Source organism: Trematomus bernacchii, unplaced genomic scaffold, assembly GCF_902827165.1.
Source record: "Trematomus bernacchii unplaced genomic scaffold, fTreBer1.1, whole genome shotgun sequence".
Lineage (NCBI taxonomy): Eukaryota > Metazoa > Chordata > Actinopteri > Perciformes > Nototheniidae > Trematomus > Trematomus bernacchii.
In genome coordinates this window covers 2854922-2874765 of record NW_022987869.1, presented here as the reverse complement: position 1 = coordinate 2874765, position 19844 = coordinate 2854922, and the positions used below count along the sequence as shown (strand labels likewise).

At 39.8% G+C, this 19844-nt stretch overlaps 1 protein-coding gene across 5 annotated transcripts in view; it reads left to right on the top strand.

Annotated features, from left to right (window-relative positions):
* Window positions 1–6611, top strand: part of nbr1b (NBR1 autophagy cargo receptor b) — a 98197-nt gene extending 91586 nt beyond the window's left edge. For 3 of the 5 annotated variants that reach the window (XM_034113741.1, XM_034113739.1, XM_034113737.1), the window contains 2 exons: window positions 3918–4011; window positions 5399–6611. In XM_034113741.1, coding sequence (XP_033969632.1) covers window positions 3918–4011; window positions 5399–5572 — 268 coding nt within the window. In that variant the 3' untranslated portion in view covers window positions 5573–6611. The remainder of the gene's footprint in view (window positions 1–3917; window positions 4012–5398) is intronic. The other 2 variants (XM_034113738.1, XM_034113740.1) reach the window with 2 other exon arrangements.
* Window positions 6612–19844: the final 13233 nt, after the last annotated feature.

The following is a 19844-nucleotide window of genomic DNA, read 5'->3' as shown; positions in this document are numbered from 1 at the left end:
ATGGCGTGAGGAAACGTCAGTGGAACTAGAGCTGGGAGATATAGCCTAAAAATGATATCTCTATATGTTTAGGCTATATTGTTAGGTAGCGTGGAAAAGGTAGGACCCAACTGCAGACTACAAAAAGAGGTAACAGGTCTAGAAACAAAAAATTAGCTTTATTTACAAAGCTGATGAGCAAAAAAACATGGCATGGATAACAAGGGTAGCACTAGGAATAATCGTGACCAACATGGAGGGAGACAGGAAAAACCAACAATGAACCGACAAGGCACACAGGGGAAGACAAGACTAAATACAGAGAGGGGTAATCACAAGACAAGACACAGCTGGGGTAAGGCAGGCAGAAACACAAGGGCAACAGGTGAACACAATCAGACACACCAGGGAAACTAATGACAGGAAGGCAAACACAGGAAGAAGGAACAGAGAAGACACAAGGAGGAAAACATTTCAAAACTAAGGTGGAAAATGAAAACATAAATACAAAACCGTAACATATATTGCGATACATGATATACAGTATATCGCAATATTTTAAATCCCTTTCTATATACAGTGGCGAAGTCCCTCCCTTTCCGGTGGACCTCCATGGGACCTTATTTCGGAAAAAATATGTATTGAAGTCAATGGAGAGAGAAAGATTATCTTTCGATCCCGTTTGAATTGTGCCACGAATATGATGTTTGTCAATTTAAAAGATAATTTTGCAAGTCAAAGAAAATCAATGAACTACATCTCTTGCACAACAATACACGTCACCAAGATGGCCGTCACTACTGTCTTGTCAAAAAAGTGATTGAATACCCTCACTATCACCACAATGAAACACGTCCAGAAGAATGTCATGCAAAGCTGCCTGCCTGCCTGCCTGCCTGCCTTCCTTTGATTCTCCCTGAACTGCCTGATCTTTTTAATGTTTAATGTCAACCATTTGTGCAGATAGCATGAAGTAGAAAAGATCGCCGAAGCTAATGTAGCGTTAGCGTTAGCATTTCTCCCCAGGGCTTAAATGGTGTATTATAGAATGATCACACCGGTGTGACAGTACTCTTCAAAGGGTTCACGAAATATGAACACTAATCTTACTGTTTAACATTTTGGGTTACTTAATGTTACTTCATGTTAAGGCTAATAAAAATGACAAGGCTAAGCCGGCTGTAATGCTAACTAACGTGCTTGCTACTAGCTAGGTAGCTAACTTGATCCAGCCACTCCTGGTCCTTTCATCAGACGGGAAGCGAAAGAACGAGCAAGACCCATTGCTGGTATGATAACAACCTGGTACTAAGCACACAGGCATCTTGTTAAAGTTATCTTATCTTAGCTATCTCTATTTTAGTGGAGGAAAACAATTGTGACATCAGTTATGAGTGACATCACTTACGCGACTCTGGGATTTGTAGTCTTTCTAGTTGTGTATTTTTCAGTCTTATATTTCAACAGTTTTACGACAAACTGTGACTTTTTTGACATGGAAATGATTTTTTAAGATTGACAAACATCATATGTGTAATTCATGGCACAATTTAAACGGGATCGAAAGATACGTTTTCTCTCTCCATTGACTTCAATACATAACTTTTCCGAAATAAGGTCCCATGGACCGGAAGTAGATGGGCGTGACTTCGCCACTCTATAACACCAGTATGATGATTTTTATATTAAGATAAGTAGGGCTATTCATGATGCCCAGGCGTAACCCCACCACTCCCATTTATCTGTTTCAAATATAACATTTATAGAATAGTTCAATTAAACTTGGATTAATTTACATCTTGATATTGAGATATTATATACACATCTTTTCAAATATTTAAATCTTTCCGTGACTTTTCAAGGTGCCATTTTCAATTACAAACTAGCTTAAATGTGGGGCAGGTAAGTTTGAGAAAGCGGCTCGAGATACACTTTTTGTTATATTCCATGGAATGCTCTTAACATCCCGATAGCAATGAATTTCTTAAGTGCTTTGACAAAAAATCCATAACAAAATGTCATCTGTGGAAGCCGTAGTACTGTAAAAAGCACAACCAATCATTTTAGCCGGGCCGGCTAAAATAACTGGATGGCCTACCTGCCTGTCAGCCTTCCATCTGTGCACAAACTTATCTCGTGCCCTCATTGGTCATGTGCGCGTTTGTGTGTGTTGGAGGAGGGGCTCTGTAAGGAAGTGGCAGATTTTTTCCGGCTGTGTATTTTCAAATTCTAGCGCACTCGAGCTGGTTTCTCCAAAATTAGCTACCCCACCTTTAAGTAGGGATGGGTATCGTTAAGGTTTTAACGGTACTACTACTTTTATCGATACCGCTTATCGGTCCGGTCTTTTAATGGTACTTTTATCGGTTCTTTTGGAGAGAAAAATGAGGTAAACTAACTATATGTTGTATGTCAGGGACTACGGATGGAAATTAGCTCAAAGCTAAAAATCCGGCATATTTACACTTGAAGCATTATTTGTCTAAAGTGTTCATTAATGTGCATTGTCCCTATTCAAATAAACGATTAAATGAAAAATGAAAATAAACAAATTGTGAACAAAACTAACATTGCTTTTTATTAATTATCATAATATTTCACATCAAAAGAAACAACAATGTTTTAACAAATCATATTAAATAATCTGATGACAGAACTGTAAACAGAATAGCTGAAACTTTAACAAAATAAATAACTCGGTTACCTCTAATCATTAACCCATGTTTGTATCATTGAGTTAGCTCCGTGTGTTGCTGCTAGCATACATAATATACCTGACGTGGAAACGTTACTCGTGGATGGGGCTACAGAGCTACTAGAAAGACAGTCGAAAACGGTGCATTTCTCCGTCTGAACGTGGTGCACTTTTGCAAGATGTTTAGACAAATTGCTCATGTTACCGCCCTTACATGCTAAACTCTTATTGCACTTTAGGCAACGAGCGAGACGGGTAAAGTTTAACCACACCTCGGAGCGCTTAGTTCTCTCCGCCATCTCCTCCGTGTGTGTGTGTTGCTGCATGTAGCAGCTGCGTGTGTGTAAACTGCCCCGCCCCCTCGCAAGCAGGCGGGGAAGAGAGAGATCTCTCGTCTGGATTGGAGAGATCGAAAATACTAAAAATGACGCATTTTGCAGTCTTTTTGCATGTTAGAAACGGAGTTGGCGACACTAAAACTGCAATATAATGTTTGTGTAGCAATAATACACATGACATATTTTTTACATGTCTCCAGTACCGATAAAAAGACCGATAACGTCGGAGCTTAACGGTACCACGGTCTTTAATAATTCACCCCCGGGGCCCGTTTAATACCGGGGCTCGGTACCCATCCCTACCTTTAAGGAAAGTGAAACGCATCTACATGTAGATCTGCTGAATACACATTCCTGCATGGTTCTGTCTGAAATTACCATTACAATAATTGTTGCATAGGCATCATGATTATTACGATTATTCATTAATGTAAGTGAAAAAACAATGAGCCACATAATTCTGGAGAACAGTATAACGTTTGAGAAGTTGTGCTTGCGATTAAATCTGGTTTTGTAGGTCAAAGAGCAACATGAGCCCAGTCCAAAAAGAGTCCACCATCATTGTTCTTGTGACAGAAACTCCTGTGGGCATTGCAGCCACATAAGCAGAGACATCATGACGTGGCTCCTCTTGGCTCTGGTTGGTGCAACAGCAAACTGGTTCTTAAGTGTTCTGCATGTTGAACCAACTGCGATCCAAACCAGCCGCAACAGGGAAATAGAACGGAGCTCGTTTCAGTGGAAAAGGGGGTGTCAGTTCTCTTATAAGACCTGTCCAGTCACGATAGCTGCTTTTCTAGTTAAATACATCATTGTTTTCTGTAGGAAGGCTGGTTGAAGTTGTTGCCATGGCTGTCAGAAGGGAGTCACGTTTTGGACATAACCTCTTCATTGTCCCCTCTCAGGCACCCAGGCATCACCAGCGGCCTGGTGAAGGGAGCGCTGTCCGTCGCTGCCTCTGCCTACAAAGCTCTGTTCACTGGACAAGGCCCCACACAGGTCAGATTACACCAGGCATCTGATGTCATACCTCATGTTGTTGAGAAGTCCCTAACGCAGCGTCCACACGGCGGCGTGCGTTGAAGCTTGCCGGTGAGCTTGTCTGAAACTCGACCAACAGCCAATCACATGAATCTCCCGCCCCGGACACACAAGCACGCGGTTTGATTGGCTAGAGCTTGTACTGGCATATGATTTGATTGGCTGACGCTTCCGCCGAAGCTTCAAAAGTTGAACATTGCTCAACTTTTGATGCAACGCGAGCAAAGCGAAGCAACGCTCCCACAATGCAGTTCGGCAAAGCGTGACGTCACCCCATTCAAAGTGAATGGGCAGAAGCGTTGAAGTTTCAACGCACGCCGCCGTGTGGACGGGCCGTAAAGTGCTAAACTAGGAGTGGTCATGATCCCTATCCAAGTCCTTCAGTATCAGATATCTGCCAATACAAAGGCCAATCCGGTCCTTTTTTAAAACTTTTTTTTCATTTCCTATTTCTGTAAATTATTGATAACCTATGCGCATCACATTAGACAACATTGGCTGCAGAGAGACACTCTCATTTATTTTAGGGGCACTTTAGCAGATATAATTCTTGCTGTCTCAATTCAGATAATTCCCACTGTATTTCATACACTGTTGCAGTGCTAATGATCCTGTAGTGTTGTTTTAAACGGCTGCTGTGCCATCACAGGAAGTGACAATCTAGTAATGACGAGCTAGCTAGCTAGCTAGCTAGCTAGTTAGCAACGTTAGCGGTGACAAATCATTACAAACCACTCAATTACCCAAAACAATTAAAAGTGGCTTCTTCTAAACACGTGTAGCTGCTAAATTACTTAAACAGTAAATAAAAACACATATATAACTTAGTTAGTTCTGTGATTTCCATAGCAACAGCAACTGAACACGCTACTTCGGCTACATAGCTAAGATGTGTTATGAGTACACAGTGCGTTTTTCCATCCTTCACATTCTCTCCAGTAATTTCAGAAGTCTGCGATTTGAGACACAACATCTGTCTTTAAAACTAGTGGCTGGGTACTGGTGTAGTATTAACACGACAATAGAAAAATAGAGCATTACTGAGCAGCTAATGTTAGCCTAAACTTAATTTTAAAAGATTAAACCAGTGGCACAACACAACACATCACAGTGGATATGCTTGTGGAAAGCAGGATTTCTTTGATATAATATTCAATATTTTTGGTTTAGAAGAGTTTAAAGTAGAGCCACACAGTTGGAACACTCTGCATCAACATGTGGAAAAAACCCAAAGCTTGGATGGTTCCTTTTTTTCTTCGTATGTTTATGGGAGATTTGGTTTTCATATAACCAGTATTATATATAACCAAGCATTCATGGACGACTGCCTCTTGTTTCTCTGCAGCCTCCTGTGGATGCGAACACCCAGGAAACCATGATGGCCGTGCTGGTGGAGATGGGTTTCGGGGACAGGCCACTGAACCAGCGGCTGTTAAAGAAATACAACTTCGTCCTGCTGGACGTGGTGAACGAGCTGGTGCAGATGACTGACAATGACTGGTACTCTACACGCTACTGACAGGAGAGAGAGAGGAAGAGGAGAGGAGATGACACCAGAAATGATGGATGAAGAGAGATTAGAGGAAAGACTGGAGGAGAGGATTTATTTCTGCTCATCTCCCTTTTTGCCTTCCTCTTTCTACACATCTCTCTTCTGATTGGTCCAGTTGGAGACATTCCAGCAAACTCTCTGGGATATCGTAGGGCATCAAACACTGTCTGTGCAGATATGTTTATCTTAGGCTGCTTTGCACTGGAGTTTTAGAGATAAGAGATGTGTTCTTTCAAAGGAGCTATGTGTAGCATTTAGTATTTCTTAAAATCAAGCCCACCTTTCCCATGAGCCTCACTGCAGCCTGCAACGAAACCATTGGTCTATTTGTTTTGAAAAGCAACCAGAACTACAAAGTTGGTAAAAGCCTTCAGGAGCATAAAAGATGTACTTTAATGTGACACAGTATACTAACAGGTTCAAATATGAAACAGTTCCAACCCCATGCTGTAAAGTATTGTAACAGATTTTAGATTAAATCTAAGATGCAATTTAGCGGTAAATATTCCCAAATTGTTCATTAGAATGCTACACATAGCATATTCCTGCTTTGCCCTTTTACCTGGGACATTGATGAAGTACAAAGCAGAGAGATAACCCTTGGTGTGGATGTTCACAGCACGGTTCCTTTGGTACCAGTAGTCACATGATAGATGGTCACAGACTGAATATCACACCAAACAGCTCAGAGCACTGATCTACTTCCTTTAACAATGTGCTGTGTTAACATGGTGGCTCATGTGTTGGGTACCTTCTCTAAAATGCTAACAGGTCGGATAAGTTGCTTTTTTGCCAACATTCAACATCGTCTTTATGTCACATTTATTTGTTTACGTTGTGCAAAATCCAGAGTCACCAATGTATATTTTCCAAGGATAAATTGGACCTTATCTGCCATAGAGTTAATGAAATAAATAACCTGGTTCCGGGCAACACAACACTAGGTCCACGTTGCTTAAAGGGGACCTATCATGCAAAATGCACTTTTGTACGTCTTTTATACATGAATATGTGTCCCCGGTGTTCCAGGGAACTCACCAAGTGTCAGAAAACACAACCCTCTCTATTTTCCTCCATACCCAAATCTCTAAAAAAGGGGCTGCAACGGATCTGATAAAAACTGATCCAGATTTGAACACTGTCCTGACGTCAGGACAGTGGCGCTACGGCTATTCGGCCAACTCCACCAATCAGGAGGAGACAGCCACGGCCATTGCCGTTCGAAAGAGCTGGAGACGCTGTAGTACATATGCCAGGCCTGTAGATGGTGCTGTTCTCACAGAATCAGCCCTTGCAAAAACAGAGCTAACATTTTTCAAATTTAGCGAAATGAGGCATGGCTAAAATGCATGATCTGTTTGGTATTTTGAAGAAAAAAAAAGTATAAATATGCCTTATATAGGTATGGTCCTACACTATATTATTCAAATATAGCATGATAGGTCCACTTTAATATAGGGTTGTGGCCATTTAATACTTAAAGGTCCCATGTCTTGGCCAATTCCATGGTTGAGGTCTACTAGAATAGATTTACATTGTTCAATGTTCCAAAATCACATTGGTTTCTCATACAGCATCTCTGTATAGCAGGGGTCGGCAACCCCTGGCACGCGTGCCAGCATTGGCACGCGGCACCGTAACCAGTGGCACACTAGGATTAAGTGGAATAAGTGTGCAAAATATTTAAATTGTATTTTCGGATCCTGAACGAGACCGCCGCCAGAGCGCGTCTCCCCGTTACATGCAGAAGGAAGCCATGCACGCAGCGCAGCCCCGCTCTGTTGAACTCCAGGTGACTTTCTGCCGCTTTCCTCCGTGGTGCAGTGCTGATCGTTTCACCACGGAGGAAAGCACAAATTGCAGTACCCATAAGGAGCTGTACAAATATCACAGTTTTTGCGTGGCTGTGTCTTTAGTTGAAAGCCCAGTGGCGATCTGCTCATCTCTCATTGAAATAATATGCTACAAAGGGGCGGACTGGCAATCTGTGTGTTGAACTTTCCTGTCGGCTCCCAGACCGTAGTCGAGGAGGGCAGAAGCAACAAGCTTCAGGTTCAATAACCCACTTTAGCTTAAATGACTGGAGAGAGGCGAGCTCTTCTTGGGATGCATTTATTTAGCTGTTCTTCTGTTTCACAAAATACATCACAGACCTCTGTTTTTCTGCTGCCTCGTTTCACTTCCAGAAACATACACACGCTCCCTCACTGTCGCTCTACCATCCACACACACACACATGCACACGCCACACCCCTCTCTCTCTCTCTTAAAGGGACAGCGATCTCATCTCACTCTGCATGACCCTAATATCATAACATGTGTGTTCTGGAGAATCACAGAACGGACGATCGTCCTTATTATTATGCCGTTTAAACCAATTATTTAAATGTGTTTGTTAAATTCGGAATTATGTAAGTTGTGCTGACAGGTCCACACACTGCTTCCCCGCAGCGAGGCTCCCCCCACCCTCCTGTTGATAGTTCACCAGCGTCAAGCTCCTCAACACCCCCCCCCCCCCCTTGATCATTTTCGATCGTTGGCACGCTGATAACAATGAATTTTTTTAATGGCACATCATATCAAAAAGGTTGCCGACCCCTGCTGTATAGTATGTGTATTCACTCTGTCCTACACGGCTTGTTGGAGCTCCTGCCCCCCCCCCCTCCCTATAAGCCCACTGTGCTCTGATTGGTCAGCTCGCCCACTCTGTTCTGATTAGTCAACCACCGTTACAGCTGAACATCAGTGTTTATGTTTTACAATGGCGTTTGTTAGCAACCAGAAAATGACACCAGTAATGACAAACAGATGAGAATGCTGCGTGGGGTCTGGGTGCCGTGTTGGCGGGACGTTGCGGGGCTCGCTGCTCCGCCCATTGGGGGGGAGGTGGATTACTGGTGTCGTTTCCTGGTTGCTGTGTGGGGTCTGAGCTGAGAAAAGATATGTGTGTGTGTGTGTGTGTGTGTGTGTGTGTGTGTGTGTGTGTGTGTGTGTGTGTGTGTGTGTGTGTGTGTGTGTGTGTGTGTGTGTGTGTGTGTGTGTGTGTGTGCGTGTGCGTGTGTGTGTGTGTACAGAGCTCCGCGGATTGGTCCATTTAGACCAGGGATTGGCAAAGGGCGGCCCCCCACCTCCTCTTTTTGCAGCCCTCAGATTAATTTATAAACAACGTAATTAATAAAAAAATATATATATTTATTTTGCATTGTTTTACTTGTAGTACTGATACTGTCCACTAGACTCCTAGTTACGTCGTACATGATTTCGTTCGGCAGCCAAATACCGCGAAATAATCTGTGACGCATTTGTGTGTATTGTGTTTGTTTCCCGGGAAACACTCACAAGAAACACCGGCTGTTGTTATGCCTGCTGTGACGTTAAGTTACCGCTTGTAATTATGCCTTTACAAGCTTCAAAGTTGCATTTATCATCTGAATTTGGCGAAACAAGTTTAATATTCTAAAAACCAAGACTTTTTTAATTTGAAATCAAATGAAAACAAACTGTCACGGACCCTGCCGTGTTATCTATGATTACTATACGCTTTTCATTCATAATTTCAGCGGGAGGGAGGGGGAGCGGCGCTGAGGAACAGCAGAGTGTTGACAGGTGTCTGTGTTGACATTCCCCTTATTGTGCGTCAGCAGTGACAGGCTACAAGTGTCTTAGGTTCAAGTTAGACAACTAATGTCTGGGTTAGTGTTCATGACTTCATGTTTATGTCATCTTTATGGTTAATCTTAATGCACACACATTTTCCGTGCTTTCCAATAGTTTAAAATAGTTTTATTCCTCTGTTAAATAACCTGTTCAATACAAACATGCCACTTGTACAAATTAAATAACATTTCTGTGAACTGATATTTGTTTAGTGAGCTTATTAGAGGATGTTCCCTGAAAGATTGTCAATGAAGATGTCAGACTTAGTATATTTGTTAATAATTACATACAATACATGGAATTTGTGTGTGTTCCAAGTGAATCTGCGGCCCCCTGGTGACCAGTACATAAATTATGTGGCCCCCACCACCATCCAAGTTGCCCATCCCTGATTTAGACCAATTGGTCCATTTGGACTTAGTGACGTCAACCTGCCCCGGAAGGGGGGGGTTCAGGTTTCAGCTTTAGGCCTGTGTATTACTTCATGTAAACTCTTGAAGATTTACTAAGTACAATCAGGGTTTGGGAACATATACATCATGTATAAGGATGTGAATGTGTCGGTATTATGATATTTTATAAATCAATGGGCAGGAGAGTTTTTAGATGATGTTACTCGTGATATAGGTGAGCAGTAAGGAAACACCTTCATTAGTCAGGTAATTAAATCACTGGAACCCTAACCCTAACCCCTAAGCCAAAAGCATTTTAGCTTTAGACAATTTGTCAAACAATTTTCCAAAAGTGTTATTAGAAATCCCCAGATGTCCAGATTGTGATATATAATTACATTTACTCTGGAGCACTGGAGCCACCTGCCTATCAGTCCTGTTGGTAAAGAGCAGGTTTTTTATGAGCTTGGTATTAAGTGAATACATGTGCTCACTAAGGTGCAAGTATCTAAGAGTATAGATAGATAGATAGATAGATAGGTACTTTATTGATCCCAATTTGGGAAATGTTTGCGTATGGCTGCATTATTATCATTCATTTATTGATTTTATCTCACTGTACTGTGCATGATCTACTGAAGCTGATTGGAAGAACATCCCCCTTTAGACTCTGGATTTGGTGTTTGCACTTAAAAGCTACAGGACACAGATACCGTTCAGTAAACAGTCTTTTTAAATAAAGTTTGCCTTTCACACACATTCCCTGGACGTGTTCGCTGGCTAAGGATCCCAGACTGAAGGTCTTATTCTTCAAATAAACTATTTGTCTGACGGGCATCATGCAGGAAGTTACAAACAAACACAATTACACATTTTGTTCTTATTTTTTCAGAGCCCATTGATATATGGGATTCACCAATGATTTATTTTAGCTCTTTCTTTAGGTACAGTAAGAGATAATTTTACTAGTGGTCAAGAGCAGAAGAAATCTTCACTGTCCACAAATTGTTTGTCCAGTTAAAAAAATGGTTTTAAAACTTGAGGAACATAAAAGAACTGTTAAAATATGCATAACGTCTAATGTTTGAATACATCAATTTATGTATATATTTATAGATATGAATCAGCTCCAAAATGACTGAACACACGTGACAGATCTCACCTGATCAGTCAGATTGGGGTTAGCTACGTCGGGTGGAATCCCCTCCGCAGTGTGTTCTTATCATTGAGCTTCTTTTCTTCAAAATGGACCGGTGTCCAGGCTGATATCCTAAACCTAAAGGATGTGTACATTACAACTCTCCAAACTTAAACTGGAATCAGTGTGAAAAAGTGTTTGTTTCCCTTCACAAATGTAAGAATATGTACAGAAGTCTGTAGTTGGAAGCTATGACTATCAGCTGAATCTTTAGTTTCAAATTGTTTAGGGTGCTTTTGCTTGGAATGCCTGAAGACTGTTTGGTGATGATGTTGTATTTAAGGCTTATTGTATGGTGATTGGATTTCTGCCGTACTGTATGTGTGTGTTAGTGTTTCCTTTTGTAAAAATGTTACCAAGTTGATTGGAGAAGATTTGGGGTTGGAGTTGAAGACATCCTTTAATAAAAAGCTTGTAGGATTATAATTTTGTTCATATGTTATATATAATGTAAATCAGTGGTTTAAAAAACCTTGATATGATAATTCAGCTTTTTAGTTTTTGTCCTATAAAAGTCACTGTCTTTAGCAGTCCATAAACACAAGAAAGTTAAAAGGAATAGTTCAACATTTAAGGAAATAGGCTCATTTGCGTTCCTGGACATTGAGTTGCTACCAAAAGAATGATACATTGTGCATAAAGACATGACCACATAACCCTATTTAAATATGTCTTAGTGAGAGATATTTGGAAAGTTCTTTTTTGTTTTGGAGGTGTCCCTCAGTTCTCCTGGGGTAAACTTGTATCTTCTATAGTTTACTTCAACTTATTCCAGAGTTTCTTGTTCATAATGCATAATTTATTCACTGAACTGACTCTGACCACAGTCCCTTTAAAAGACATGAAGTGGGTATTAATGAAACTTTGTTGCACGTGTCTGATCCAAACTCCTGCGGGGTGAACGCGGTTGAAATGTGCACTGGATAAAAGTGAAGAGATTCTTATGATGTACTGTAAATCATTTTGCTTTAAATTAATGTGTATGTGTTCCACAAGCGATGGGCAAGGGAAGTATTTTCATATTGGGGTATGAATACATGTCAAGTATTTATGGAGGCTAAAACTGGATAATCTTTGCTTTTTTTTTTCTGTATTGCACTTTATGAACATGTACAAATCAATATGTCTCCAATTAAAGTCATTACACTGATGCAGTATGACTGTTTCCTGTTCCTGTTTAATGACATTAGTCTGCTAAAGGGAAGCATGTGTGACAAGAAGGAAGCTCAGCTCCAGTACTGTGAAGAACCGCCTTAACATACTGTACAAAACTACAACTATTACTTTTTATATATCTTTTAACATATTTTAATATGGCTTTTGTCAGGATGTATTTGACGTACTATATTATGATTGTTTTCAACATTATATACTTATATTGTACTATGACTTTTTAATGATATTTTCAACATATTCTTTTTTAAACGCATTGTCCACAGTAGAGGTAATAATTGTCATCTTGTGCTTTCTATATCCAATGATCATGACATGGTAGTCAAAATCAGCCCCACCGGGAGTAAAATAAAGCCACTTTCTGGTTAAAACTGCCATTTTTGATTCTGAAATTCAGCATCCTCAATAACCCCCAAAACAAAGTCATTTTATTTGTACTATTGTTCACATAGGCTTTAATCTATGGAAGCCTGTTTGCGCCACAGGAAAAAAAATAAAAAATCCTTTAAGTTAATTTATTGACTTACTATCTCAATATATTGACTTACTATCTCAATATATTGACTTACTATCGCAATATATTGACTTAGCTATCTCAATATATTGACTTACTATCTCAATATATTGACTTACTATCTCAATATATTGACATAGCTATCTCAATATATTGACTTACTATCGCAATATATTGACTTAGCTATCTTAATATATTGACTTACTATCTCAATATATTGACTTAGCTATCTCAATATATTGACTTACTATCTCAATATATTGACTTAGCTATCTCAATATATTGACTTACTATCTCAATATATTGACTTAGCTATGTCAATATATTGACTTAGCTATCTCAATATATTGACTTACTATCTCAATATATTGACTTAGCTATGTCAATATATTGACTTAGCTATCTTAATATATTGACTTACTATCTCAATATATTGACTTAGCTATCTTAATATATTGACTTACTATCTCAATATATTGACTTAGCTATCTCAATATATTGACTTACTATCTCAATATATTGACTTAGCTATGTCAATATATTGAGTTGTATATATTTTTTTTTATTGAAACTATTATGTCAAATACAGAATAAGGCACATAGACATCAATGTTCGTCATATAAGCGGTACAACTTCATATTAAGGTACACAAATTAACCATCAACTAGTTGTTAATTAACATGCATATTAGCAGTATATTGGCTCTTTATTAGTCATTATAAAACACTAATTAATGCCTTATTCTAGATGACCATATTCTACAAGTAATCTGTGTATGTTACACTTGCATGTATGAGATCATTAAGTGCCTTGTAACTTCTTTTTGTATAGTTTCACTCCGTTTGAATGTCAGTAGACTGCAAATAAGTCAATAAAGGAGCATGGCTGCTCATTCCCTGGCTCTCAAAAGAGTTTGGCTGGCTGTTTAATCTATGTTCACACTGAGACAGTACAACACATAGAGAGAACAGTACACCTGTATTGTGTAAGTACTTACAAGCAGGTCACACAGTATGATCACAAATACATAAACTCTGTTAAAAATCAGTTTTATTAAAAAGTACAGGCTGCATGTGTTCTCAGCCTTGGAGAAACTTGACATGTTTTGGTACATGTGTCTGAACCTCTCTTTAGTGCAGTGGCGGCGCCAGGGGGGCGCTAGGGGGTGCTGAAGCACCCCCCAGGATAGCCATAGCCCCCCCTAAGCACCCCCAAGAAATGTCTTTTTTTTTATGTGTGAAATTCATAATTTGAAAAATTATTGATTCGAAAGTAATATGCTACAGTACAGTACAAGTAGCTTACTTCTGGGTCTCTGTTTCATTCAAGCTCTGCTCTGTGTGTGTGTGGCATGAGCCATTTTGTGTGCGTGCGCGAGCGAGGAGCTTTTTCAACAACAAGGTGGAGGGAGAACTCTCTCCTGTCAGACTGAGGCCCCGGCTCCACGGGAACGCATACGGCAAAACGCATCGGAGTAACGCAAACGCAACCGCAAAAAAGCTTCCGCCCACACGCAATATACACCGGATTGTGTCAAGCTCCACGAGACGGCTCCGTTTACATCCAACCTGCTCCAAAAGCTGCAGTACATATGCCGAACCTGTACATGGCGCTGTAACTTCCTCCACAAAAAGCAGCAACTTCCTCCACAAAAGCAGCGAAGAAGAATGGTTGTCATGGCTGCACTTCTCCGCGGTGGGGGCCGAGGGAACCGCGCAGAGTTTTTCGCCGGTCAACGTGTGTTAAAGTTTAAATCTTCATGCTTCCTCATGCAGCAGCTGATCCAGTAAGTAAACCCGACAGTAAAAATAAACATATTTATAACTAGTTTAGGTAGTTTGAGAGGTAATTAAAATAGCTAAGGGTGATGATCTGACTTGAAGTGTGTGTTTTGCTCCCGCTGCATCACAGCGGGAGGAGCTGCGTGTCTCCGTCCTGTCAGATTAGACTTCACTCGCGTTTATGTCCATATCGAGATAAAGATAAATAATCTGAATTCAGTGTGCAGTGTACTTTTGCGGGGGTGAGCCAAGCCCCCAGGAAGTGCGTCGGACTCAGATGAAAATATTCGTGCTGGCCAAACGGCGGTACTACACTTCCTTTTGGTTGCCAGGCCCGGAAACACTTTTTCCCATTGACTTACATGGGGAAAGAGTGGTCTGTAAATCGTTGGATAATTTTTTTTAAACTAAATAAACTACCCAGTATGAACACTTGTATAGCCCTTATTAAAAACATTCGTTCCTCAAGTTGTAAAAATGTGCTAATAACGTTATTCTGAGAGTTATTTCCCTCTGCATTATGAACGTGCATCTAACCCACGGGACCGCGCCGCCCGGCACGTTCATGTTACGTGTTCAGCACAACATGCGTTTATCTTTACCCATGGATGCACAATAAGAACGGACCCATATCGCCTTACTGCCAGCCCACGGAGCTGTAATAATGGATATATTGCACATGTTTGCTGTAATTCATCATTTGTCAAATATTATACTACATGGGCTGTATGATGTAAATCTTGTACCGTAAATGTTGTATTAAATAAAGTTAATATTACCGACGTAGATTAACGTCCCTGTAGCTTCTTATTGCACTAAGAAGCTTATTGCACTGTATATACATATACATATATATATATATATACAGTGCAATAATTCTTTCATGCTAAAGGAAGCTCTGTTGCTTGGATATCACTAGATCCTGTTACAGCGTAATATAAAAGTACATAACGATTGATGTGTAAATTAGCATAATTACTAGCTAACCGCTAGCTGCGAACTGCCGCCTCGTTAATATCAAATCTATCATAACAACCCATTACCATGCTGTCATGAACGTGCGGTGCTGTTACGTGTACGCAAATTGACGTGCTTGATGTGAACGAGCATTTTGGGGGGCATGGTTAAAGTTGCGCATGCGCTATGAGCGCACATACGGGTACTTCTCAGGCATGCCGGGTAATCTGTGATGTTTCGCTTTCTCAAAAGTTGGGCCATTTTATCATCATGCGCGAATGAGCAACTCTCATAGGAATGAATGAGGCCCCGCCTCCCACGCTGTATCTAGTTCTTATTATACATCCATGGGGTGAGCAGCAGAGGTGGGGAGAGGCGGGGCTATTGCGTCGTCATTATCAGAAACGGATGACCGTATAGGCGACCACACGGCCCCGTTGGACCCCCCAGAGCGCTCCGTTCCCAGATCTATCCACCTTTGGACCCGTTGTCGTTTGCAGGGTCTGTTTCTACGTTTCCGTTACGGCGTCGTTAAGCTTAAAGGGCTATACGCATGAGAAATATGCGGATTCAACCAGTTTTCGTTCCCGTGGAGCCTAGGCCTGAGAGTCTCAGATAACCTCAGCTCAGTGAGGTAAAGGACTCTCTCAATGTTTAGATAGTTAACTTTAGTCTAGTTATCTCAGTGGGTCTCAAACGGTTTGGTCACGATTTATGTAAATAAGTATTTCCGAGGCACACGTTTATATGATCAGTATGAAAAACAGGTATGAAATACTATATGACAGTAAAACAAGAATACAGTATTAAAAGGGGAGTGATTTGTAAAATATCTATAAAGAAATAGAAAATCTGTTTACAGTTCTGTTTCATGGGTGTTGAGAGATGTATCCATAGATCTCTTCATGTTGCTCTCAAAGTGCACCAGATTGATGCTTTTAACTTCAATATTTTAAAACAAATCTTCCCGGGGGAGCATGCCCCCGGACCGCCCTAGAGGAGGTGAGGACCCTCCTATAGGAGGTGAGGTCCACTCCCCACTTGTAAAAATAGCACTTTACCCCTGCTTACACCTATATGCCGTGAGCTGATTATCGAGCCTTCATTGTAACTGTCGCGGGTACACTGTGTATATGCGTGGGGATTGTTGCAGTAGAACATTCAACTGTAGCGCTGGTGCATTAATGGGAAACCCTAAATGTTTGAGCACCCTCTATGAAACGTCAAGCTACCCCACAGCACCCCCTAGAGAAAATCTCTGGCGCCGCCACTGCTTTAGTGGTTCATTAATAAAACAGATATTTCAATGTGAGCCTACTTTCTTCATGTACTGTTGAGGTTAATTTCAGTAGTTGTGTGCTATAATGTATTTACAAAGTGTGAAGAGGAGGCAACTTTTGAATAGGGAACCTGTTCAGGTCAATTAGAGTCAAACTACTAGCGTATTGGTTATGAACAAAACTTCACTTTAAAATAGGGAACATATTCTTAGATAGAAATACCTAATTTGGAGTTATTTAGACATATTGAGGAGAGCATATTAAGACCAAAGCTCATGTACAACAACTTCCTTACTTGCAATAAATAAGGACTAATTAGAGGGTTATTGAGGAAAAACTCTCAACTAATGGCATATTACTTGTAGAATATGGTCATGTAGAATAAGGCATTAATAAGTGTTTTATAATGACTAATAAATAGCCAATATACTGCTAATATGCATGTTAATTAACAACTAGTTGATGGTTAATTTGTGTACCTTAATATAAAATTGTACCGCTTATATGATGAACATTGATGTCTATGTGCCTTATTCTGTATTTGACATAATTGTTTCACTAAAAAAAACATATATAACTCAATATAATGAGATAGTTAAGTCAATATATTGAGATAGTAAGTCAATATATTGAGATAGCTAAGTCAATATATTGAGATAGTAAGTCAATATATTGAGATAGTAAGTCAATATATTGAGATAGCTAAGTCAATATATTGACTTACAGAATTTTTATTTATTTTTTCCTGTGGCGCAAACAGGCTTCCATGTAATCCCATTCATTTTAATTAACACAATTTATGCTAATTGTGAAAATTGCCCAACATATGCAAATTAGCATCCGGCAGTTTCTATGTGCTGGGGACCAATACTATATATTTCTTTGGGAAACTCAACATTTCAGGGTTAACCCAGATGGTAACTACACAAAAATATTGAATAAACTTGATGAACCAGCCTTATTTAGAGACTAAAAAGTGATGCCAAAGAGTTTTACTTTGAAAGGTGTGACAGGACAACACACTCTCACTCCCTCACTCCCAGGAGCTACGCTTGGTCAGGGTCCCGTGGCGTCCAGTTGTGACGCGCCGAGGCTCCTTCAGCTTCATAAACGGACGCAAATAGCTTTCAACTGATTGCAATGTATTCCCATCGGCGGCAGTATTTGACGCGTAGGGAAGCACCGCATTCGTGTGTGTCGGAGGCTGTTAAAGGCAATGTGAGCGTCCATTCCCATTGGATAACGGAGAATTGTACACCCGGAAGTAAGTATTCCCCTTACTGTCGATTGATTTGACAGTGATATCTGCACTACTCATCAACTCAAAAACACCAGATTATCCTTGTTAATTAAACGACATTGATAGGTTTTAGTGTGTGTACAATGCTTTTGTCACGTTTTCCCCTTCAATTCTGAGAAACAAGTCGTTTTCTATGAGTTTTGGATGGCCGAAGACATTACATTACCCAGAATCCTCTGTAGCAACCATAGACTGTATAAACAAATTAAATAATACATTATTCCGAGTGTGCTTGCTTTTCTCTTTGAAAGTCATCACATAACGGCATTGTAATACACGTTTCGGCTGCATTAAATATGACATATCTGCCGTAGTTAACTATGTATAGAGCCCTGATGACAAGACTTCTAGACAAACAGGAACTGCCGCCAAAACTGAAAACTTGACGTGGATCTGAAATATATAAGCAATTAAACAACATCTTACATTTCTTTTCACACAATACGTCTCCTTGCAGTATCAACACTAATTCGGCTGACTTTTATATTTGATCCAATTGGTAGATATGCTGTATTTACGCCATAACGGTGCACAGCTGATAGAAAGGGACACCTACTGGTTATAAGCACGTTATTGCATTTTATAATTGTATTATTAGATATTAATAGGATCCCTATAAAGTATATTCTTTACTCGTCGTTATTCTCTACTAATAGTTCATTAAAGACTGTATATAATGACTATTTTGCACATCCCATTCAAGATTTCAAGATTTTCTAAGGTTTATTGACATTAAAGACTGTATATAATGACTATTTTGCACATCCCTTTCAAGATTTCAAGATTTTCTAAAGTTTATTGACATATCATATTATACACAACTACGGTGTAGTTATGCAATGAATGAAAAACTTGGGTCGCAGGTTCCTCAACAGTGCATTACAAGACATCTATCAATATGTGTGTACCTCCACCATTAAACTGTCATATTCTGCACATTTCTTATACTATCTACATACATCTTATAAGAGTATAATACATATGTATAATATCAGTTAAAATAAGTGCTTAGACATAGTTAACATTGCAGGAAAGCAATATATTAGACAGTAAGTACTTTGTCAGGCTTAATATTTATCTGTAGATACAAATGTCACTGTGTGTGCTGTGTGCTCTGCATGTGTGACCATCAAAGAGGGTTTCATCCCTCCATATTCATCTTCTATACCCCCAAAGCTTTTTTCTTATTCAAAAGAAGACCTTAACCTAAAGTATTCTTTAATGTTTAAATAAAGCCTTATTAGTTTGTCTGTTTTGCACATCCTCCTATTAATATCTAATAATAAAATTATAAAATGCAATAACGTGCTTTAACCAGTAGGTGTCCCTTTCTATCAGCTGTGCACCGTTATGGCGTAAATACAGCCTATCTACCAATTGGATCAAATATAAAAGTCAGCCGAATTAGTGTTGATACTGCAAGGAGACGTATTGTGTGAAAAGAAATGTAAGATGTTGTTTAATTGCTTATATATTTAAGATCCACGTCAAGTTTTCAGTTTTGGCGGCAGTTCCTGTTTGTCTAGAAGTCTTGTCATCAGGGCTCTATAAATAGAGTTAACTACGGCAGATATGTAATATTTAATGCAGCCGAAACGTGTATTACAATGCCGTTATGTGATGACTTTCAAAGAGAAAAGCAAGCACACTCGGAATAATGTATTATTTAATTTTTTTATACAGTCTATGGTTGCTACAGAGGATTGTGGGTAATGTAATGTCTTCGGCCATCCAAAACTCATAGAAAACGACTTGTTTCTCAGAATTGAAGGGGAAAACGTGACAAAAGCATTGTACACACACTAAAACCTATCAATGTCGTTTAATTAACAAGGATAATCTGGTGTTTTTGAGTTGATGAGTAGTGGAGATATCACTGTCAAATCAATCGACAGTAAGGGGAATACTTACTTCCGGGTGTACAATTCTCCGTTATCCAATGGGAATGGACGCTCACATTGCCTTTAACAGCCTCCGACACAAACG